The sequence below is a fragment of the Tamandua tetradactyla genome, chromosome 1, assembly GCF_023851605.1.
Source record: "Tamandua tetradactyla isolate mTamTet1 chromosome 1, mTamTet1.pri, whole genome shotgun sequence".
NCBI lineage: Eukaryota > Metazoa > Chordata > Mammalia > Pilosa > Myrmecophagidae > Tamandua > Tamandua tetradactyla.
Window position 1 is genome coordinate 134,765,656 of NC_135327.1, and position 25,827 is coordinate 134,791,482.

General features: G+C 33.3%; 1 protein-coding gene across 1 annotated transcript in view; it reads left to right on the plus strand.

Moving 5' to 3' along the window:
• Positions 1 to 25,827, plus strand: part of PCLO (piccolo presynaptic cytomatrix protein) — a 440,945-nt gene that overhangs the window by 351,335 nt on the left and 63,783 nt on the right. Inside the window, exons 14-20 of the mRNA XM_077151839.1 lie at positions 2,474 to 2,524; positions 6,860 to 6,984; positions 16,746 to 16,839; positions 18,052 to 18,123; positions 19,670 to 19,850; positions 21,454 to 21,648; positions 22,846 to 23,028. Coding sequence (XP_077007954.1) covers positions 2,474 to 2,524; positions 6,860 to 6,984; positions 16,746 to 16,839; positions 18,052 to 18,123; positions 19,670 to 19,850; positions 21,454 to 21,648; positions 22,846 to 23,028 — 901 coding nt within the window. The remainder of the gene's footprint in view (positions 1 to 2,473; positions 2,525 to 6,859; positions 6,985 to 16,745; positions 16,840 to 18,051; positions 18,124 to 19,669; positions 19,851 to 21,453; positions 21,649 to 22,845; positions 23,029 to 25,827) is intronic.

Here is a 25,827-nt window from a genome sequence, read left to right on the forward strand (position 1 = left end):
AATTTGCACATTGGTAGTCAAGACAAATAAGGGGATATGACTCATAGTACTTTCCACAGACTATATTCAATGCAGTAAATTTCATATTTGAGCTTAAAACAATTCTGATCATCGTATCAATTCATGAACATATATTCAAGTATAACATACATGTATTGAATATTTAACATATGAAAAGTTCTCTGCTAAATATCTGGGGCATACAGAATGAATCAATGTACAGACCTTTTTCCATAATAATTGGCTCTCTAAAAGGATATAAGATGCATTCAAATCATAAGGGAGAAAATGGCCATTACTGCAAGAGAGATCAAACAAAACTCAGCAAAAGCATAGATGTGAAAGAGATGAGTTCTAACATGGTCATGAGACTGAAGGAAAGCTGCAGGAGGCAGTAATGCCATTGAGACTAAACCTGAAAGGTTTTAATATATGGCATTGTGGAAAAGGTACAGGATATTTGGGAAATTAAATTCCAAGCATTGTTATTTGCTGCCCAGAAAAAAAGGTATCACAGAGAGGCTTAGAGTCCACTGAGTGTGGCAAACAGTAAAACAGAATAACAATTGCAATGCGATATAATGGAATACAATTCTTGTAATATACAGTGCCAGGATGGAGAAGGAGATGAGAAGGAGAAAATAACTCTACTTTTCTAATCTTGCAAATATAAGAATCATATTTCCTTCTTAAAGCTTACAAGGAAAGTTTTTTTTTTTTCTGGTTATTGCTACTTTAATTCCTAGCTTTACTAAACTGCAATGCAAGATTCTGTCATGTGGTCATTGAGGCCGTCAATATGATCTGAGTGTTATCTCAAACCATTCAAAGTTTAAGGTATGCTGGGACCTTTCTGAAATGCTGTTTGTAATGACTGGGTTACACCCTCAGTAGCTTAAAGATGAAACGTGGTAATAAACCTCTTGTTATTTCAGTGACTGAACTTCCTTAATAATTGAATTTATTATAAATCCCATCCTAGAGCTAATTATGTTGTTCAAAGTTGTCAGATATTTACACTGAGTATTTAGATATGAAATAATTAAACGTATTCAAATGTATTTTCAATATACATGGATAGCTTGCCGTCTAGAAACAAAGCTTTGTGTGGCCTATGCCAAGAATCATTTTGAATTTATAACCATAATTGAAATTTATATTTTCTGTCTATACTTCTACTTGGAATAAATAGTAATATACACATAGCCAATAATGTTTATGAAAAAGCTTTACAAATTATAAACTGAGGTTGTTATCTGGTGGAGAAAAAAACAAAATTAAACAAGTTATTTGGCTCAATTTTCTCCTGGTCCTATCGTTAACATTCAGCTTTAAAATTATCAGCTGCTTCGCTAACAAATGCTTCCTTGTCAGGTGAGTAACTCCAGCAGCATCCAGATTCCTGACCGTGTTATAGTGGGAAAAGGAAATAACTTATGAATAACTACTCTTTGCTTCTTCTTGTTTCTTTTCTTATTTTTTACTTCTTTACTTCATTATTTTCCAACTCTTCTGGACTGAGATTCAAGAATATCTGGTTTTAGAAAAATTCCTGGTCTTGAAGTGTAATACAAATAGTCCCAACAGTTTATATGGTCCTTCTTCTAAATTCAGTTTGCTTTTCTTGAAACTTAAAATGTAATTATCAAATAAACATAACTGTTCAATAACTTGCAAGCATTTTATCCTTTGTAGTCAGAAGCAGATTTTTGGTTAGTAATAAGGGGCAAAATGAGCTAAGCTAATAAAAAAAAAGTTGTCTTAGAAAATTTAACACTCACACCTATAATTTTGCCAGTGACTATATTAATTGTCTTTAGTTATTTCATTGACCAAACTATGAATATAGTTGTCTTCTTTTGACTCTTTACTGCTCTCATTTCTAGAGCAAAGTGTTTCCATTTGGGTTAATGAAGAAGTTTTGGTAACATGATAGTGATGGTAGCACAATGTTGTAAATGTAATTAATAACTTTGAATTATCACTTAAAAATTGTTAAAATGCAAATTTTATGTTGCCTGAGTGCTGCAGTCTGAAGGGGAGCAAGGAGATACTGAGCACCCAACAGAGTACAAGGAAAGAAATTATATCATCTGTCCTTGCAGGCATTCCTCATATAAAACAATGTTTTTCGTTTCTCTCTCAAATATAAATCTTTAAACCTGTAAAGACTTAAGTATTTTAAAGCAAAAGTATGCAGTGTCTTAAGTAATGAAAATATATAACTTCTAGTATGAAATTATAGCTTTAAAGCAAGCTTAGCAAAATGAAAAATAGATTTATGTATCTATGAAATGTAAACATGTCTTGAGAATATGCATAGATATCATATTCTGAAGCAGCCAAATGGATAAAATATATTTCCAGCTAGTGTGCTCTGACCAAAAATAAATTAATTTCAGAAGGAAGTTGAAATAGTAAATTTCATGAATGATTGATCCTTTAATGTAATATATATTTTTTAATATTGCAGCCTACTGATGCAACAAAGGTTGTCTCTCATCCAATTACGGGGGAAATTCAGGTATGAAAGTTTTTAGAAAAATCATCATTATGCCTTTTTTGAGACTAGTTTTTCCACTGGCCTATTAAAATTGTAAACACACTTTTAGCAGCTTTCTTATTCTCTAACACCCACAAAACTGTAAAGTAAAAATCCCATTTTATAGAATAGTATTTTAACTCAAAATAATGTTTTATGAATTATGCTTATGAAATTATATACTTTAAAGTCTGTTTTTCACTTTAACCGTGCCAATGTGTTTGTATCTTATTTACATTAAATGTATTGAAAAGTCTTCTAACATGAAAGATCTCCTAAAAATTTGAAGAATTTCATGAGCTAATGTTTTCTTTTCTTCCTCTGAGCAACCATCACTAAATAATTGCTGAGCAATTCCTGTAGAAAAATGTTTTTCAAATGGTAGGTCATAACCGATGTGTAATTAAAAAAAATCATTTTAGGGGATTGTAACCAGAAAAATATAGGCTAGAGCACGATTGCTTTACTTCTCTGTGTTTCTGCACTGCTGTAACACAAAATGTATTTCTTACTATGGGGATATAATTTAAAAAATTAGAAAAACTGTGCTTTAGATGATATGAAAAAGTAATTTAGGGTAGGTTAAAAGTGTCACATAAGAAGAAAACATTAACAACATAAAATAATAACTCTTTGAAGTAGTAAGTTCTAGTTTAGGGAAACAGACCCAGTCCTAGCTGGGTCTCCAACCCATTCTATGGGAAATTTTCATGGAAGACTTCTTAAAATATAACAGATATTGGAATTAATTTGAGAATAAGCATACAGAAAGCAGGAGAGTGCGCCCGGAATAAAAATGGTAGAAGGAAAGATACTGCTGCCAGAGAGTAATGCAATGAGATCAGTTTTGCTGCAGTGAAATGTTCCTGTAGATAATGGTTGAGACTAAATCAAAAAGAAGCTTGAAGGTAAGTGTAGGGATGCTAGCCACTACACAATAAAGTGATCACTGACATTACATAATTGAAAAGAATATGTAATAAAAATGCATTTAGCCTGCAACTAATGTTATAGGAGGACGTAAATCAACCAAGAGACTACACACAGATAGGTGAAGGAAAAAGTGGCACGGGAAAGTGGAAATAGAGAACAAGTACAAAATAACAGCCACCTGGAAGTCAGCAGGACTGAGCCTGTTTGCCTGTGTAGTCTAGATTTTGCTCTCTCACTGGTATTTCTCACTTCCAGAAAGCCTATTTTCACCAGATCTGAACTTTCTTCAATAGCAAAGAAAATGTTAGAATTTCTAAATCCTAATATCTGCGCTTTTTTTAACTTCCTGCAAGTGGACTAATATGTGCTGTGTTTCTTTTGGCTTGTTTTTATTTTATTGTTTACCATTGTTTTTCGTCTCACTTTAGCAGTAGGGTTTAATTCTATAGTTGCATATAATCCTAGCAACATTTCTTCTGATCTCCTAGATTATTTTCTTGTAACAGTGATTTTGTATTTCTTTTCCTTAAGCAAAAACCTTATTCTAAATGAAATCTTATGTAAACACCTGACAGATTCAGCTACCTGCTCTGGATCTGCTCTGGCTGGGAACTGCTGAAGATGCCCCCTTCTCTCTCCAAACTGCGGGAGTTCTTGAAGGCCCTATCTAGCAATGTTGAGAGGCAGTCTCTTAGAGTAACCTGCAAGCTTTTGGTTTCAATAAAAACATTGGTTTCAGTGCCTCATCGATTAAAAATTGATTCCAAGTCTAGCAGGGAAAGGAGAGAATGTAGATGTCAGCTTAATTAAAGATTTGGGAGCTATTCTAGTGAAATTAGATTGTTCCATATTATATATTTTCATACCCTACTATAGCACATAGTGACTGCACTTCTAAACTTTCCCCTCTTCCTTTGTAGCACTTTTCTTAATGTTTCATATTACTTTTTTGATGATCAGAGGGACTCTGGGCTTTTGTGGTTCAGGAAAAGCAAATCAGGATTCATTTTCTACCAGAAAACATAAACAGGTTGAACATATACTAACTTGAGTAATTTATATATATATATATAGGTAATCCAATTACTGAGGCTTTAATTCCCTTTCACATCATCTGTTCAATACAAAAAGGGCCTTCAAACTCTTCTTATTTTTTTGTCACAAAACATTCTTTCAGTTTCCATCATAACTGTATTTGACGGCTTTAGTGTGAAATTGTCAAAAATGTTTAATACTCTAAATAAATTGTGCATAGTGATTTTCCCATGTTCTTAAATTTATTTGACTCATCTTGAAAAACCTTTTCTTTAGTGATAACTTCAAGCTATGCAAAGTTCATGAAAATAATTTTAGAAGCTATTTAAATGAAGGTAATAGCATAGTTTTAGCAAGCTTGTGGTATACATATTTTCAGCATTGTTTGAACAGTAGCAGATGGATCAAAGCAGGTAGGAAGGGAGTGGATGAAAGGGCCAGAAGGACAGTAAGGACTTCACAAGCTTACCAAAAGCAAGGTGCGCTGTCCACATTGGCTATCCCATTTAATCCTCCCATCTCATTTAAGTTCAAGGATTCTGTCATACTCTGATACAAGTGAGATTTTGAGAAGTCCCTAAATGACCGGGCACTGATACAAGTTTAAGTTATAGATAAGACGGTATGTTCTGAACTTCACTCTCCTCTTATCTACTATTTATGTCAGAGTCTGATGAGAAGGAACCACATTTGTTTTAGAGATGCAACAGATCTTCTTGGTTAGCCTAGGATGTATATATTTGCAGTGGTAAGCATAGGGACAGGAAAATTTTCTGAGCACATTAACCATACTCATCTCATTTCTTAAATTCATCTTTTCTGAGTCATTGTCTTCTAGTTAGCTGCCCCAGGCAAATTCTGAGATCACGATGATGACTATCAAGATGAGACAGATTCCCACTATAAAGATGGGAGTTGGATAGTATCCCAGAGGTTGACTAACTTCTAGGACTAAGACCATGTGGTCCCCTTTTGCATATGTGAATTCATCTTTCAGGGAATTAGCAGATGCTTCATCAGTAGAGATAGATAAATGTTAATCTTTTAACACAAAAATGATCCCGTAGTAAACAGGACATCAAAATCAGTACTGTGAAGTTTAGCTGCTTGGTATTCTATCCTCTGTGTCTTTAAAATATTAATATTAAAATGACAATCAAATCTTCTACTTAGAGGTGCTATGAGTTCACAGGTATTCCCTGGTTATTTAATTAGAAAATACTTTATACTTTCATGTGGAAGTTTATAACCTGAACTGGCTGGAAGGTCAATAGATGGTTGAGACTGGGTTTTTTTGTTGTTGTTGCTTTTAATTTAATTTATTTTGTATCATCAAATACAAAAGAGTTATTTTAATTATGAAATTTTAACTGAAAATTTGACTCATCTAAATGACTATCCCACATTCAACATAAACACAGCAGGCCCATTTTGTGTGGATTTCAAACATATGTTACCATTTGTATTTATGGATTTTTCCCTTTGAAATATAGATCCCATTGAAATACAGATCCCTTCCTTTCTGTCATTTGATAAACAAAAAGATCATCAAACAAAATTGAAGCTTCTTCTAATTTAAACCAAAAGAACCTTTCACCCTAAAGGAGAAAAAAATGTTAATTCAGTTATTTTGAATTACACTGGCTTCTCCAAATATTTATTTGAGTTGTAAATGTTTTACTATTCAGTGACAATTGTGCAATAGCCAATGAGCATCTATGAGACAAAGCCTTTTCTTTCTTCTTCACCTTTCTAAAATTAGTAGACAAGATTTTACTATCCTAATCTCTGACTCTGTTAGAAAAGCAGGCAAAGCAGAAGTAGCTACAGGTTTAACATGAGATAGTGTAATGTAGGAAGAGTACAATCTGCATATTCTTTTTTAATAATTTTACATTTCAGCAGTGAGGGACATCCATCCCACTGCTAAAAGTTTGGAGAAATGCAAATGACATTTTCTGACAAATGTTATCAATTAGTTAATTTAGTTTCAAAATCCCATTGGTTGTATTCATGAGCATTGACAGCCTTTACTATTTTCCTAAGAGAAGAAATTTAGTTTAAAATGTAACTACCATTCACTGTATGATTTTTCCTTCTGAATGCGTTTCAGAGAGGCCGATGTGCACCCTGGAATGAGTGAACAGCACGTTTACTGGGAATTAAAATGTTCTGGGAGCCTCCAATTAAATTAGACTATAATTGTTCTGTTCAGTTTCAAACACAATGGACTTGACATTTGATGCTGCTTGTGAGACATTTTTTTTTCAGATACTGGTAAAATATTGAATGATAAATGTATGATATGTTAAAAAAAAAGTTAATGGGATATTTTTTTGTTCCTTTTAGCTTCAAATTAATTATGATCTTGGAAATCTCATAATACATATTCTCCAAGCAAGAAACCTTATCCCTCGAGACAACAATGGTTATTCTGACCCTTTTGTTAAAGTGTACCTTCTTCCAGGGCGAGGGTAAGAATAGAAGCTATAATTTCTAAGTATTTTAGGAAAAAAGGCTTTTCTCATGTTTAAAAAATATTCATAGTATTTTCCAGTCTCTAATTTCAAAAACTCTCCTTATGTTTAATGTAATTGAGTTTATTATCTTTCCTTAGTTTTCTCTATATGCCATAATTATTTCCAATTACTAGAAGATTAAGGTGGAATAAAATATATTTAATTATGTCTTAAAGGGTTCTAGAAGAGTCTGCCTGTCACAAGGAGATCAAATTAAGGTTTCAAAACTGGAAACCATTCCTATGTGATGACCGATTACACTGAACATAAATTTGTTAAAGGACTTATTTGTGGCAGATTTAAAGAATTAGCCTACATTCCAAAATTTATTTTATTCACAAACTTAAAAGTTACAGTTTACTTTAATAAGATATGTACATTATCCAATATGTTAATGTTCATAGAAAGATTTCTTAATACATCCTTATCTATAAGCATTTTTCCAATTAATATTTAAAAAATAAAGTTAAAATAAGTATAATATTTGAAATGTTGACTTTTGTAAATAAATGAAAAATATTAAATTCTTTTGTGATATATAAATAGCTCTATAAAGCAAGATTTTTAATTTTCACATAATGAATGAAAATCACTGAGTTCTGGTATATAAATCAATACTTTTGGGGCCATTATAATACAGTGATTTGAGGCCCTATAGATAATTACACTTATCTGAACACTTTATGTTAGCCGAATTAGCAAGATGGAACCATAGGTTATCAATTAATGGAAGCATAGTAAAAACTAATAATCTGGGGGATGCAAGGGTAGTTCAGTGGTAGAACACTTTCCTGCCACGCAGGGGACCTGAGTTTGATTCCAGGTCAGTGCACTTCCCAAACAAACAAATAAGCAAAACAAGCTAACAAAAATTTAACAAATGGTGCTGCAATAATGGGATACTCACATGTAAAAAATCATGAAATGTGACCCCACCACACAGCAGACAAAAATAATAATAATAATAATACTCTCCTGATAAATTGCAAAAGCTGGTTTTACTTTTTATTTGTTTTTCATTTAACTTGGAAAATGACATTTGAATATTACTTTTTATTTGGAGATTTTCAAACATGGTACAGAAGTAGAGAGAATAGTATAAGGACCCACCATGTGCCTATCACTCTGCTTCAACAATTATCACTACCTAGTCAACCATGCTTCATTTTTGCCCTCATCAACTAAATGCCTTCAAATTTTTTGAAGTAAATCTGAGCTATTGTTACATTTTTTCACAACAATTTTAGTACACATTTCTAAAATATAAGGACTCACATCATCCATAATATTTTTTTAATTTTTAAATAATTGCTTGATAATTTCATCAATTGCCTCATAATTTTTTAAAATTGGTTTGATGACCTAAAAGACATTTGTAGACCTTACTACCCAATAATAGCAGAATACATATTCTTTTCAAGCGTACATGAACATTCACTAAGATAGACTATGTTCTGGGCCATGAAAATAAGCAACGAATTTTAAAACATTGAAATAGTCCAAAGTATGCTCTCTAACTGTAGTTGGTATTTGAATATGATCCACATAAGATTAATAAGTTGCATGTGAGTGGGCTCTTAACTGATTATCCAACCATGAGCAGATCACCAACTTCTTTGAATTTCTATTTCATTGTCGCTATGGAGGGAAGCCAAGTTAGGCAGAGCTATAATTTTTAGTTTGTCAGGGAAATCAAATTAGATAATATTTAGGAAACAATTTGAAGATGGTAAGGTGCTGTATCAAATTCAGCATGCAACCTTTAATTTCATCTTCCCCAATAATTTTATTTAGAAACTCTGCATTGATGATGTTGTTGCTCTAGTTTTAATCAATTAAATGTTTTGAGAGTTTACCAGTTAGCCATATTGCCCAAGGAAGAGGAGTTTTTCTTTTATGTTAATTAATTTATAACTTAATGTAGCATTTATAGCTATAATATGCCTACATTTTTTAAAGTGCTTATAAGAGCAACAAGATAATTTCACTCTTTGATTTGGGCATTACACTGTCCGTGTTATCTAATAGCAATATAATGAGACAAGAGGACGTATCTGCCAAGGGTTTTGTCTCTAATTGGTATTTGTTAATGAATGAATGAAAATACAGCACTGTCGCTTATTTCTATTTTCTCTAACAATATCCTGGAGTATCATCTTTTATACTCTGTGGCTTGCCTAGTCTTCATGTTCTGCAGGATAGCTTTCAGTTAGAATGTTGCAAACTTGAATAAGCAGAAAGGACAGATAACATTAATAGGTCAATTCTTTCTGGGGTGAGTAACAGGGACTGGTGGGGATTACGGTGAAGTGCCCCACCTAAAGCCACCTTCTCTCATGCAGTCTGCCAAACAAAACATGCCTGCTGGTTGGGATTTGGCCCAAAGACAGCCAACATGCCTTTTCAAGTCCTAGCTCTTTTATTGAATAGTTCTAATTATTTTAGTGGCCAAAGCCTTGGGATTTATTACACTTGGAAAGTATTACTTTCACTTTAGTTCTAGGATTGTATTCTGCCTCATGTCATTTACAAGTTATGGGATAGCTCTTCTAATTAATATTCTCATATTTTCTTCCTTATTTCTAACTTTTTTTTCCTGTCTTTCCTACTTTCCTGTTTTTATCCTTCACACTCTTGGAATCAATGCAGTCAAGTCATGGTTGTCCAGAATGCAAGGTAGAGTTGCTTATCTTTCAGCATCAAGCTATGCTGTTATGTCTAGAGTTGTACTTTTTGCATTTTAATGTACATTTAACTGTGCTTCAACTTGGGTTGTAAATTTTATTTTTCTATATATTTGCATCTATTGAGTTAGACTTGGGACAATTTTTTCTGATCATAATGTTATTAAGTAAGTTTTACAGACATGTGCAATAGAACACATTAAAAGTATGAATAAGGAAATAATACCACCCTGAAATTAGATATGACTAAAATTTTCACTTACAATTGTCCCCTGAAACTCATTTATCCTCTCATGTGATAATCTTGGATTAAGTCCTCCTGGATCTGCTATTACAAATAAACATCTATAATCAATTTTCAAAAAGAATTAAATGATTTTCTGGATATCTGGTACTAGAGATATATTTTATTCCAGAGACATTAACTGACTGGTCTTTTTCCCTTACTTGGACCTGTTTTGAAGCATTTCCATGCCTTTAGACCTTATGTGCCATAAAACTATTGCTATGAAATATAGAATACTGTTCTTTGCTTGCTCTAGTGCTTTGGCAACCCCATACGAGCACTCTCTGTTGTTTGGCAATAGTAGAAAAATGTTTTCTGATATAGCTCATAACATGTTGCATCATTATATTGTCAACTAAGGCTCTCTCTTAAGACATAGCCAAAAGTATTCTTTTGTGCATCTCTTATTTGCATTACAAATTAAATGTGTTATTTAGTTGAGGAGGTGAATCGTGTACCATCTGTAGCAATAAGATAATGAGAATCTTAATTCTACCCAAAATATCAATGGTGCAGCATTTGTTTTTGTATATGAAAATTTGACAGCTTTACCAATCCTGACAAGCTGTTGCTCAAAAAGTCTGTCTCTGATTTTAAAGGCATAAATGCTTAAATATGTCAATGAATTAGATGAGTCACTGCAGCCTTTCTAGTTCCCAGAAACTTTACATTTTCTTGCAACTACATAATTATGGAAACCAGTGAAATTTGATACTTTGATGGGTTCCTTGTTATGGCTGGTTCGCTCACCACAGGACGCCATCCGGGCTTCTGACTGATAGGTGAAATTACTTCTATTTCAAAGAGATAGTGTCATTTTAGAACAAACATTATCAATCTCATTATTCAGAACCTTCCTATTTTTAATCCAGAAAAATTGAGAGGAGATTGTCAGAATGACAGTGATTGCCTAAAAGAGAGCATAAAACATGAAGAAAAAGAACATGTAAATGTAAATAACAGCTGAATGTAGAGGATGATAATTTAGAATATTTAGAAGTCACTTTCCTTTATTGTATCTAAGAATTGCCAAGCTGAGAGGAAATTTAATGGCAAGGAACTGATAATATCAAAACATTGTAAATTAGGCTATGGAGGCCATAGAATGAAATCTTTGAGAACTTGGGCTTGAATTTCAGCAACTTAGAACCTGTGAGAATTCTCTAAAACTTCTTCTTCTTCTGGTATTTGCATGCAGTTTTTGTTAAATAAATTGTGCAAAGCATGACAAGTGATAAGCATAGTGTCTGGCACATAAACTTTCAATAAATGGCAGCTACTATTATTATTAAATTTCATATAGCCAATGATCAGTTATCTCTGCAAAAAAGAAGACAGAATGCTTGGGCTAGAGAATTATATCAAATTATTTAACAATACTATAGAGAAAACTAAACACCACTTTTTAATAATAAAATGTAATACAGCCTTCATTTTTAAAAGTTTTTTAAATGTCCTGTCAACTAATTTTAAAAAATCATACTTTCTTCAGTCCAGTTTTCTTTTCTCCTTTTATTTTGTCTTCCCACCCTTTGATCAATATACAAATGCCAGGCAAGATGAGGTGTAGAAAAGCAGGGAAAGAGCCTGAACAGTCCTTAAACTCAGTACTTGGCCTCTGGGTAACAGGGATGAGAATAAACATATCTGAGGGATCTCATTCTGGTTTTCTCTCACCACCCTATTTGACAAATTGCAAATAGGTTCCTGTTAATATGTGTAAGTTCTTGCTTTCACTGAAACTTGTTTTAGCTCTCAACAGACCTAGAAGGCCAATTAGCTATTGGATTGTCTCTAAACATGCTCTTTAGCATATCAAACTTTTTATTCCTGGTCCTATATGAGGTAGATTCAGGTCTGTATGCATTTCAAATCAAAAGGCCAAAGCCTACTTTATTTCAACAGATTTTAAAGGAAAACAAAGAAGTACAAACATGTTTTAAGGATATGTTCAGCATTTATTTAGCACAGGCTATGTGCCAGAAACCGTGCGAGGTGCTGGGTAAGCTTTGACTACAGGGCCTCAGCCTGTGGCCTTGGGGAGCACTGAAGACAATACAGGGACAGACAGCAAACTCACCTTGGCACAAACAGCTTATAAAATTAGATGCAATCTAGACTTCTCTCTAAATTAAAGAAAACATCTTTAGAGCAGTAATTTTGAGAAATATATATGTGTATATATAAAATATATATTTAAAATATATATAATTATATATAAACATATATACATATTATCAAACGTTTTTTGCAATTGTATAAATACACATTTTTGCGGGCTATATAGCATTCAATAATATAGCATTCACTTGGAAAAAAACAAGTGAAATAAATCAAGACCTTAAATGATACGTCTATGAAAGTTCAATGCAAAGAAGCTAAGGTGTTCCATTCTTGTTTCTTAATTTTTCTTTGGGGATTAAAAGGAGAACTATGAAGAGTTGGTTTTTCTGCTGGTTCGGGGTAGAATAATTTGAATTCCAAATATATTTTTCTGCCTGCTTAAAAGGGAATCTATCTTTGACAAATTGCCTGGCTAATAAATAGCAAATTAAATAAAAAATAAATAAGTCAAAACTTTGAAGGGTGAAGGTTAAGACTCTTTTTTTAATAAGCAGCGTGTCCCATCTTGCTGGATTGACACTTTATTTCCTCATTTTTACAAACTTAGTTGATTATTAGAAAAGGCCTAATGGTGCTAATAAATTATTAATGTCATTTTCCCACAAGGGAAAGCAATATGTTTAATAGGCATGGAAGGAAAAGGAGAATTATCTCTACTTTTTTCCTCAACCTGACTTTAGCCTCACCTGGCCACCTTCAACTTATAAATCCACAGATTTTGCCATGGCTAAAGAAGAGCGGAGAGTTTTCAGTTGTGTAAAGGGCCAACAAACGCCACTGACACCATGCCAAAGATCATTAAAATGTGGTCATTATAAAGCAAGTGCTATTTTAGGAATAGCTTTGCCTGGCTACCTCTGCACGTGAAGAAATGCAAGTGCTGAAGGATTGCACACAATTCCATTACTTCGTTGTGATAGAGGAGGACTCAGGAGCCAGGAGTGTTTACTTCCATTAATCCTAAAGACAATGGATGCATCAGAGCTGGACAGAATTTGAGAATCAAAGTCACTAATAGGATTCAGATACTCTATTAAAATGAACATCTAAATTTTCATTCAATCAACTTGTTATTTCCCAGTATAACTGTGCAAAAATAATTATTTACAATAAATTACTACCCCTTCATTTTTTCCCAAACACTCTTAACATATACAATTCAGTTTTCCTAGGCCACTGTAAAACTGACCAATTTTTTATGGTGTGTATGTATGCGTGCATGTGTGTGATATACATTTCATATGTATATCAAATTATATTTAAATTGAGGTAAGGAAAATTACATTATAGAATAAACAAGCTGGCTATTTCTGCTAATGAAGCTGGCAATTAAGAAAATTGATGGATGCCACATTTTTTGATGGCCTTATCAATCCATATAGTGTATCGTTATATCAGTTCACATAGTGTATATTTAAAAGCAAGGAATCAGATTCCCTAAATTTGACTCCCGATCCCACTTGTTAATTACAATGCAGCCTTGCCAACAGATTAATCTGTCGGTGCTTCAGTTTTCTCACTTATCAAGTAGAATAATAATTAATACCTGTTTCATTCGTTTGAGGATTGAATGAATTAACACATATAAAACACTTAAATCTGTACCATGAAAAATTAAGCATTTAATAAATGTTTTTATTCTAATGAGCTTACATTATATCGTGTTCTTTGTGCATGAATCAAATATATAATGGAAGTCAATACAATTAAAGTTTTGAAGTTGTACATCTAGATAGGGATGCACAGTTCCTGGTACAGACTAGATACTCAATTTTTAGTAGATTATGTAGCTAAAAATGACTAAATATGTATATGAAAATTATAATAGCAATTATCCATATTTATGGAAGAAAAGATGATGATCAGTGGATCCTTGTAAAACCATTTCAATACTGCAGACCATTTTATTATATATTAGTATATTCAAAGTTTTGCAAAACCACATGTAATTGCATTTGACTTTAATCCTCATCTTGTAAAAACAATGTACACATTCAATGTTTCAGTATTTGAAAAAAATAATGTTGTTACTGTTCAGTCTCCTCTGCATCTTGTGCTTATTGTGAATTTTCCCAGCCTCATCACAGTGATAACTCAGTCCAAAACAAATGGAAAACTTTAAACTCATACTATCACTTATTTTTCTTCAAAGAATATCTCTCTAGAGATATATAGTCATGATTCTAAAGAAACAATTCAAGGGTTTGCTAGTAACTTAAAAGGCATCACATTCATTCTTCCTATGTCATTTAAAAAGTAAAGAAAAGCATTAAATATAAATGGGCATGGTTTACAAAATTTTGAATTTTTTATTATAAAATTTCAAGCTGATTAAAAATTACAGGAAATGCTCTCACAAATACATGCAAGTTTGCTATTCAGTTTTATCAAATCTTAATGTTTGGCTATTTAGCTTAAGACTCCATTTTTAATTAAAGAAAAGTATTTTACAGGTACTCTTGCAGACCCTAAGGCTTATTCCCTTCTTCACCCTTAGATAACCACTAAATGGAATTTAATATTTATAATTCCCAAGCTGTTTTATATTAAGATATCTATATATGTATATGTATACATTTATGTGTGTGTGTGTATAATTTATGCCACACATAATTTATGGCAGTATTTCACATGATTTAACTCTATATATACCTTACTATATTTATCTTTTTGCAAAATTTTTACTCAAGACTTTGTTTTCAAGATCTATCTATCTGGATATATGTCTTTCATTCATTTTAACTGCTGTTTACTATTTCATTGAATGAATATATAATACTGTATTTATTCATTTCCTGTTTGACTATAATATTATATGCAATGTTGCAATGAATGTTCTTGAACAAATTCCTTGTGCACATGTGGGATAATTTCTCTAAGGCAGAAATGGAATAAGCGAAAGTGGAATTTTCTAAGTGGTTGTTCTTATGAACTTGAACGTCACTAAATATTGACAAATTTGTCTGAAAAGAATGTGTGCAAATTTTAACTCCCCATCAACAGTCTATGAAATTCTCTATTTCCTTACATCATCTCTCCAAAATGTCTGATTTACCATGTGTGGCAAAACTGTCAAAACCTGCTCTTATTGTTGTACATTCAAATGAGTTGGTTAGAAGTGAAAAGAGTGCTAATTTACTTCTTAAATTGGATTTAGTTCATAGCAGCTCACAGGTTAAGTATTCTGAAGCTCAAGCTCAATGGTTCTCCATCTCAGCTACACATTAGATATATTCAGGAGCTTTCAAATACTAATGCTAAAGCTTCATGCCGAAACAGTTAAATCAGACCCAGAGGTACAGAGATGAGGGAGTCTCACATGAACAGGTAATCCTTTCAGTCAATGCTGAGAAGAGCTGCTCTTGCACCTGACTGGTAGGAGAGAGAATAAAGTCAGAAGGGGAAGAAAGATACTTTACAGGAAGTGGGAGGTGAACTGCAGTTCATGCACAACAGCTCTAGGTAGAAGGGCGACAGTGTCTAGGAACAAAAATACTGCACAGTCTAAAATGTGGCAACATTTGAGACCAGGAATGCAGCAATTAGTTCTGCCTCTAGTTTGGAATAGAATTACAGATTTAAATGGTGAGGATCCAAGTCCTTTAGGGAAAAGCAACTTGTGAGGTCCATGCATGTGTCATGACCCCAGACAAGTAGGCTTGTGTTTAGGACTCTAGTACCCACCAGAGCTGGAATGTTATTTAGAAGCAGAGACATAAACTTATTCAGAAAATTCAGAAAAAGGTAGTGAAGGTTAGAGAAAGGTCTTGTTTGTCTGGATACTGTTGGCTAATAGCCGATAGCAGTACTTATTTTCAACCTCATTAGGTGGTGATTGTCAACCACAGATAGTCTGCCAGACTTGATTAGTATAGGCTTTAGAAATAAGTTTATTTTTAAACCTGTAGAATAAAAGATTTTCTTACTCAGAATAAATGGAGAAGTCAGGGATAAACTCAAATGAGGAAAGATTAGATTTGATTCATCATTTGCATCATAGCTGTTGGTCTGAATCAATAAATTATATTTAATTAAAATTGTTTTATAAGTAGATCCAATATTATATTTTACCAAGAATATGTTAGGTTATACTTTAAATATAAGGTAACAAGTCTTCATGAAGTCTCAGCTACAGTAACAGCCATTCTTCATCCTTTTCTCAGTCAATACCATTATAATGCTTAATAAAGAAAATGAATCAAAAGAGCCTTTACTCTTGTTGACAAGATTAGATGCATAGCTGTTGGAAAGATAAATATCAAATTGTTATTTATGGGTGAGAAAGACTTTGATATTACAATATGGTTCATGTTATTATCTCCTGCATTCAGGAAAGAATAACATTTCTGAAATTATAGTATAGTATAGTTAGTGGAACACCTATAAGCATTCCTTAAAAAAATACTTTACAGGAAATAAAACTAAAGTCATCCAACATATTTTTAAATTGTTATTATGCATTTAATTTAAAATAAAATTTGAAGCGTGAGGATGAGGAGATGAATTTACAGTGATTCAAAACAAAATTTCATCTTGAAAAGTCTGCATGTCTTTCAGGGTGACTCTGAAGTCATCAGTTAAAGTGAATAATCAAGATATTTACTTATTTTCTTCCAATTCAGTGCTGAGTACAAGAGAAGAACTAAATACGTTCAGAAAAGCCTTAATCCTGAGTGGAATCAAACAGTGATTTATAAAAGTATCTCCTTGGAACAGGTATGTAATGATTATTTTCTATGTGATTTAGGGTAATTGAAGAATAGTGATGAACAAAATATTGAAAGATTGGGATCCATATCTTTTGCCAAATAAAGAAAATGATTAAGTATAATACATGAAAGAAATTTAGCCACTGAAAGGAGATAGGTGAATTTCAAAGATATTGAGAGTGAAAGTAAATGTGACCATTTTGATAAGAGAGCCAATGGTAAATATTCCACTGATTATTTTTAAATTTCAAATAGACTCCAACAGACTAGGCCATATTTGTCATATTTTGGTGGGAAACATTCTCCAACTGGTTATATTATAAACTTTCATAAAGAATTCAAAGAAAAAATAAGATTCAATGCATAGAAATTTATTCCTCTACCAAGTGACGTTTTTAAAAAGTCTTCTCTAACTTGAGAACTCAAGATTCTGGCAATGTGGAGATAATTGTACAGAAGAAAATGGGCATAAGGATGACTAGTAAAAAGAGGTATTACCACAAATGAGCGACGCCAGACAAAGTTGCACCAATGTGCTTCTGAAAATCTGCACATTCCTAACTTCTCATAAGTAATGGAAAATAACTGATACTTTTTAAGGTTGAATACACAGTGAGAAGAGTAGAAATAGAAAGGAAAGAAGATATCCACGTGAAACAATTTAGACAAGTTGTCTTTCAAAATGGGGGTTGCATTTTGTCCTTTGTAATTTGATGATGGAGTTGAAGCTAGATATAAATTAAAATCTGGGCTTTTGAATTTAAACGAGTTAAATTTACCCACAGAAGTGAGGCAATGCAAACTAGGTTTTTCAGCATTTGACTGAAACAACGAACTGTAATCCACATAGTTTATTATCTATATAATCCTAGACATTTTTGAAATTTATGAATCCCATGTATTTAAAAAGTATATTATAAAGTCTACTTTCCATTTTTAAAGGTGGAGTGGGAGAATCAATGGGAAATAAGTAAAAGTTACCATTTGGTTCACATAATAAAGAGGTCCTTTATGACCAAACACCGGGATGGATTGCAAAACCATTAAGCTTTTACATATAATTTAATACAAGCTCAAGTAGCTTTAGAAAAAATGTCAGATATTTTTACATAAAAAGAAGGGATTCAAGGAAGTGAAAATAAGTGGGTTTATTGTATGAATGTAATGAAAAGTCCATGATGGAAAAATGTGGTAAATGACATTTTGATTTGAACTATAGCTCAAGAAGAAAACACTGGAGGTGACAGTCTGGGATTATGATAGATTTTCTTCCAATGACTTTCTTGGTGAGGTGAGCCTTTGATTTTCTTTTTTCTTAACTGCTGCCATTGTAAAACACCAATTAAAGCTTGCTGCAAACTATGTTTCTTAAACTTATAAGATAGCCATTTCTGGATAAAATTCTTTGACAGATAGAATTTATAGCCTGATTTACTCTAAATAGATGTACAGCAACTCGAGAAATGGTTTTCACTCTACTCCTTGATGTATTTTATAATGAATTTGCAAGATAAAATAATAATTGATTTGGTAAGAAGATGTATAATGATGCCGTGAGTCCAAATAATTATGTTGAAGATTTCACATAACAAATTTATCATGTTATAAAATTAAATGAATTATTTTAAATGCACTTTTCAGGTTAACTGCTATTCTTCAATGCATGTCTGAATAACTGGATGTGTCATTTTACATTGTTATTTATGATTAAGTATTCAGAGAAAAATCTCTCAAAATATTTTAAGAAGCAAAACTAAAAGTAGGAGAAAACAATAAAAACAATTTTTATATAAATTCACAAGGAATCAAAATAATCTAATCCTGAGATCTGGTAGAGTGGTCTGATTTTGTGATTTTTTTTTTTCATCTATTTATTATGTAAGTTTAGTTTACTTTTCTTTGGTTACAGCAGAAATTATGAATGAAAGATAAAGAAATGAATACTTTTTTCCAAAATATTGAAAATCTAGAAAACATGATAGACTCTCGAAAGAGACTATACAAAGCAGTTGTGCAGTCTGAGGTGACATGAAGCCTTATTTTGTTCCTGTACCCTGTTCCCATTCCCCAGTCTCCCACATGCTCCACCCCCCAAAATACTAGACTATCTGACTTTCATCTGCAGGCTTCATCCTGGTCCAGATACAGACTACTTTAAGATATATCTTATTTCATGACTCAATTCAAATTTGAATTATCAAAGTCCTTCTAATTTACTGTCTATTGTTTATATGAACTTAGCATATATATCAATTGTGCTGACTTTCATTTACTTTACATCTCTTCAAATCTAATATGCCAAACCTCTATTTACAAACCTCTAAAACAGAATGCTGCCAATTAAACCACGACACAGTGCCTTTTATCATCAATTGTTAATCATGTCCCTATTTCAAATGTAAACTAACGTATGTTTTAAAATAGAAAAATAAGCTGGTAACTGCAAATTATCCATTCTTTTTCATTTTGTCCCTCTTGTAACTAATGCCAAACATTATTCAAAGTTGCTGGCCAAGTTTAGGACTAGACTGTGTCCATGTAGCAAAAGTAAGTTTTGCTGTTTCAGAGAGAGAATGACTTGTGACCCTGCCTTTTTATATCATTTAACAACAAATTAAGTTGCAAATAAAAATAATTTAGGCAGTTCTAATTAACCAAGTATTTATTGAGCATCTGCTGTGTACAAGATTTTGTCAATATCATAGATGATGAATAAATGAAGACAGCTTCAACATTCTCAGAGTTATTCCTTAAGTGCATCTTAGATCACATACATGAGTATTGCATAAATAAGGCTTAATCCATAAATTTCATTGGTTTATTATACTGTTTTTCAGGTATTGATTGATTTATCTAGCACCTCTCACCTCGACAACACTCCCAGGTGGTATCCTCTCAAAGAACAGACTGAAAGCATTGATCATGGCAAGTCTCATTCCAGTCAGAGCAGCCAGCAGTCCCCAAAGCCATCTGTCATCAAAAGCAGAAGCCATGGTATCTTCCCTGACCCATCCAAGGGTAGGAGATATTTCCAGTAAAAAAAAGTTTGGGTCTACTTGTTCCCTCAGTATCTTCTTGAATATAAATGCTTATGTATTTACCATATTTTGAAATGCTCGATTCATGTTCTACTGGAAAATATTTGACATAGTGCCATAAAAAGAGCGATGAATATGGAATTAGGAGAAACGGGCTTTAGTTTTAGGATCTACCCGTTTTAGGTATATGACTCTGTGATCTTCGCCTCTCTTTTCCTCTGTTTTCCAACCCATAAAATGGAGAAAATTGGGCTCTATGAACTATTGGACCTTTTCCAGCTCTCAAACTCCTTGGTAATATTGTTTCATAATATTGATTGTGGTATTTGATAAAGAAAATATAACAAATTTCTACCAGGTCCTTTGTTAGATTAAATCACCATTACCATTTAGGTATATACCTTCTAATTGTTTAAATTCATGCTTTGTCATCGCTATAGTATTATTCCATATATATAATTTTGCATCCTACATTTAATTACTTATCATATCAATAAGATTTTCCCCATGTCATTAAAATGATAAATATGCTGAAATTTACTTAAGCTTTTTCAAATAGTTGGACTACAGCGAATTCTGATTGTTTTAGTTACTGTTTACTTATTTTAAAATAGCAGTGTCATATATTTAGTTTGACTATGCACAGAATCCCCATTCAAATGAGCTTTTCCTTTGAGCGATTTGCTGCCAACTACCCTACAGTGCAACAAACATGAATCCTCATCATAAAAAAAGTTACTGCCTGCATGAAATAACTATGTAGCAACTTACCTAGATGTAATCGGCTATACATAAATATTAAATATACATTTTTATGTTGGACCCGATGATTGCTTCCTTGTCTCCTCTTTTCAGATATACATCAAATGAAAAGTAGTTCATTGTGCATTAGAAAGGAATGGATCATAAGTACAAGTGGTCTAGGAGATGGGAAACTGAGGCCATGTCCAGCAGGCCACTGAGTTGATATGTAAACTGTTCACTACAATGAGTGCTGTAGATTATTTATGAATGATTTTATAGATCGTATATGGATTCCACTCAGCAATATCAGCCCTACCCTGATTAACATTCTGGATGATGATTATTTAAATACATGATCTGAATTTCACCTCTCTCTCTCTCTACCATGTTCAAACTACCTCAGGATATGTAATCTATACATGCCCTAAAATAGCCTGAGAGGATGATTCTATAATCTCATTTAATATGTCCAAGTGATTCACATTCCTTCGTCTAGGAATTCACTACATATTTAATTTAAACTCCTCCTATAGTAGTATATGGCTATTGTCTCTTACCTGGTCCCTAGGAGAATTAGCAGAGTTGCTTGGTAAAACTAGAAGATAATATATTCATTTACTTGAGGCTTATTAGAATGTGTTTCTCTTTTCAAACTTACCTTTTTTTAAGACTAGAGTCCTTTTGCCTTTCCTGCTCAAAATTGTCTCCTAAATGCTTAATGGTATTACTCTATGGTGAGCAGTTCCATAAAGGTGCCATTGAAAAGCAAAGACAAATTATTTTCCATCCAATTTGGCAGGAGGGGTACTTGAACTCATGCTTTACCCTTTTGTAACCAGACATGCAGGTTCCCACCATTGAGAAATCCCATAGTAGTCCTGGTAGCTCGAAATCATCATCTGAAGGCCATCTCCGCTCTCACGGACCATCTCGCAGTCAAAGCAAAACCAGCGTCACTCAGACCCACCTGGAAGATGCAGGAGCCGCCATAGCCGCTGCCGAAGCTGCCGTGCAACAACTTCGCCTTCAACCAAGTAAAAGACGCAAATAAATTCCTCAGCATGGCAGCTTAATGTTCATCTGTTGCCTTTCTTTCCTGCTGTCCTTCCCTTTTTGCTTTCTGTTTTCGGCATCCCCTGCTCACTCTGTTCTGTCCCTCTGTCTGTGTAAAAACCGTATCAATACATAAACATACTCCTTCCTATTTAGATCTCTCTCTCTCTTTGATTTACATAGAACGCAATAAAACTGGCTGTTTCTCCTTTGTTTCCACCATCCATCCAACTTGGCTCATAGTGTCTGTGATGTTTGCAGGCAAAGCAATGTTGTGTGTCCTCCTCGTGTGTGCTTAAATATCCTTTAGACAATAGGAATTAGAAGCACAAATGGCTGACAGTTTTCCAGGCATTGCACCAAAAAAAAAAGCACACACAGCATTTAGAACAGATTATCAGTGAGATTTCTCACATCTGAAAACACACAAAAATGTAAGCAGAAGAGTTATGCAACCAACAATCACGTTCTAGAACCACGAGGGAAAAGCCATTTCTAGGCTTGCTTAAAAACACTAGCAAATTATGCATGTAATATGTTGTAGCTTTCCACGTGCAAAACTTTCTAGTCTTTTAAAAATATCTAGTAAAGAGAATTGTTGTTATATTCTAAAAATATATACAATATTAATATATGTATAAGCATATTTGATGAAGCAATGTGACCCTATTAAGGAGCACAATTGGGTCCACGCTGGTGGGTCACCCTTTGTATATAACAGAGATTTATAGGTTGTTATTGTTTTTTAACCAGTGAAGAACCTTTGAAAGTCAAGATATGCTATGTCTTATAACTATAAATCAGTTATAAAGTGTGATCATCACTTACCCCTAAGTGCCGTGTTTTTGATTTGTGAAAATTTGGCCAATTGATATAATCATATAAAAACTTAATGAACACAGAGATCTCATAAACGTAGGTGCACTGTTACTTTTTCGAAGGCATTAGCCAGACAATAGAGATAGATTTTTGTTCTCCCATCTCCCTAGTTATCATTTCCAAAGAAACAGCCAGTTTTAACTCCCTTTAGTGCTGTGCATGTGGTGTCGTTTTGGCATTTGAAAACACAACTTATTTGAATAGATCAAAAGAACACTTCTGTTTGCATGACTAACATTGAAGCTGGTTCCATCTGAGGATACATACTCTGGGTTTCCATCTCACCCACACTGCCTCAGCAGCACATAAAAGCGGTCAGTCTAATCATGCCAGGAAGCAGCACAGACACAGCATAGCAGGAGTCCTGCCCATTCAAAGAACTCAGTCTGATAATCTGCCTCCACCAGCCAATGGCAGCCAAGACCACAGCCAGCTAGCCCTCAGGAAGGTGATGTCTGATGGACCAGTCAAGCCAGAAGGAGGTGAGCAGAAAGGCACTGTTCAAAGCACACAGCGAGAACATCCCCCTAATTTAAAGCCTTCATCTTTTAATTTCTAGAGATTTTCTGATAAAACATGTTTATCCACTTTTTAATGTGCTTTTGTGGGCATGGCATTTCCGGATTTCATCATCATGGTGTAAGTCCCAAAATCAGTCCCGTAATATATTGACTACAGTGATTTGTATTTTTCTATGCACTGGGCATCTTTTGACTTTTGTTGGGAAATAGATTAACAGTATGCACATTGCAGAATGGAATGCATGCTACTAACCTGATCTGTTCAAGCATGACTATAAATATGTCACATTGTGATAAAATTTAAATTGCTCACAATTCAAGTTAGCATACCAGTTGGAATGTAGATCATTTGTGTTACATATTATTTCAAGTGTAACTTTTTTTTAATTCAGTGAATTTTGGACATTCTTGGAGGAAAGTAAAGGAAAAATTGTTAATGCACTCACTCACCTTTACGTGGTGAAAGTTCTTTCCTGATCCTACAAGCAGACATTTTCAACTGGTGTTTCCATAGTTGTTAAGTGTATCAGATATGTTGGGCATGTGAATATCCAAGTGCCTGTGTAATAAATAAAGTATCTTTATTTCATTCATAAACCACTGGGTTCCGAGCCATTGTTATGTGATGCAGTTTAAAATGAGTGTGTCAGTTTTTGTTTTCTTATTTGATTCCTTGCGACAGAGTATTTATAGTTACTTCTTCATTGCTAGTGAGAGCTATAATGATAGAACATTTGGGAGCAGAACAAAGTTCCATTATAACATTATAAAATAGATGGAAAACTATTATCGAATAAAAGCTTCAGAGCTTACATACAAATGGAAATAAATAGTGGTGCTGGGCTGATTTGGGCAACATTTCCACTCTTTCATTCTCCCACATCTGATCTATTTCACAATCTCCTCTTGGTTCCTATGATACCGGAACTTAAATCCCATGAACCCTTGTTTTGGAGATGCAGCTAAACTTGATTCCAGAGTTCTGTTCAGGAGGGAAAGCAGGCATATATCTGTCTTTAACCTGAACTGAGCATTTGTATACAGTAGGAGTTTTCCCCAAGAAAGAGTGCTACTGACAAGAGGAATCAAATCGTGGTGATTATAAAATTATCTTCAAATTTAGTTTAAAAACATGTGTAAAAAGAAACACCAATATAAATAAGATGGCAGTATTTGCCCACTTAAGACACTTTCAGCTCTAAAATGCTTGAGTTTATGTTCTTATTTAGCATAAAATTTAAATCAAGCCCTGTTCTTTCCTATTGCTTTTCTTCTCATTCCGAGAAAATGTAAAAAGTTAATATACACTTCCCCCAGCTTATCAGAAATTTTGGGACAGTGGAAGATATATGTGGCAGTAGGGAGGTTATACTACTGTGATGTTTCTTGAATTATACAGATAATTCAAGAAGCAATTAGCTTAAAAAGTAGCCCAGTTTACGGATTATTACTAAAGCACACTTTTGCCTTTTCTAGTTAGCCTTACTAATAATGCTTTCCAGAAGTACTTAAAATTCTGCCTCTCATCTTTTCTCCCATCAGATAAGCTCAGTTGATTTCCTAATGTTATTCATTTCTTCTACTTGAAACATTCCATGATTATAAATATCATAGTAGTCAAATGCTTCACTTAATTCACACCCTATTTTTATTTATGATGTATTACCTTACAGGATCTTCTATATGATTTTATTCTAAATATGGTTCTTTCTTAAGATTCATATCAAACTATTTTTAAATGCCTTTCTTTGAATCATCCTCTAATAGATATTCTCATACATTTAAAACTCTATGATGATTGAGTCTTAAAATCATTCTTTATTAAATTCATAATCAAAAGGAAAATAGATGACGCAGCATGATTTCTTATTCAATTTTGGTTTGATGAGAAATAAAAACAACTTTTTTCTGTAATATAAATATATTATTTCCCTGCTACCACACATCTACCGATATCGTAATTCAGCTGTAGATTTTGTCCAAAACCTAAGAGCAAACATTATGTAGGATTAAATTTTGTATGAAATGCAACTTAAAGTTGTTTAGAGAGAAAAACTGGTAAGAGATATGGCTCAGCAAATGCCTGTTCACTAACTGCAGAAATGTACTTCATAATTTTCAGGGTTTGGATGCAAGTCTCCCATTTCAACCTCAGAATAGAGTTCATGTAATCCCATCTGCATTATGAGATAACCGGCATTTGAAAAGTTCTTCACATTATACAAACTGTTTTGACACCATTTTCTCATTTATCATACCAAGTTAATGAGGTATTCATTGTAGATGTTTCTTATCCCTGTTTTATTGGTTTGCAATCTGAGAATCAGAGACTGATATCAGATAACATAGCTAGAACTTTTCAGAGTCTTGAATATAACTGTTCTTGTACTACCAAAGCTTGTGCTTTTTAATACATTGACTCCTTTGAAATCAAATTCTTCCTAATTTAAATAAAAGCAGTGGACACTTAATGTGTTACTTATCACTCATGTACCTACACAAATTATTAAAAGTGGCCAGAAATGATGGCAGAATACAATGTTCTACCTACAAGATGCTCCTTTCTGAAAAAAGTAGTAATTAAACTGTCACAAGCCAATAAAAGAAAACCTTCCCACTGCACAAATCTGGTGTGGCAGTAACCAGAGTCCGTAGAGAGGGCTGCGTGTACATTTGTAGGCATTTCTATCAACGGTGACAAAATTGTCTCTAAAGATTTTTTAAGCTTCTCAGCAGATTTCTGCTTGAACTAGCATAAAA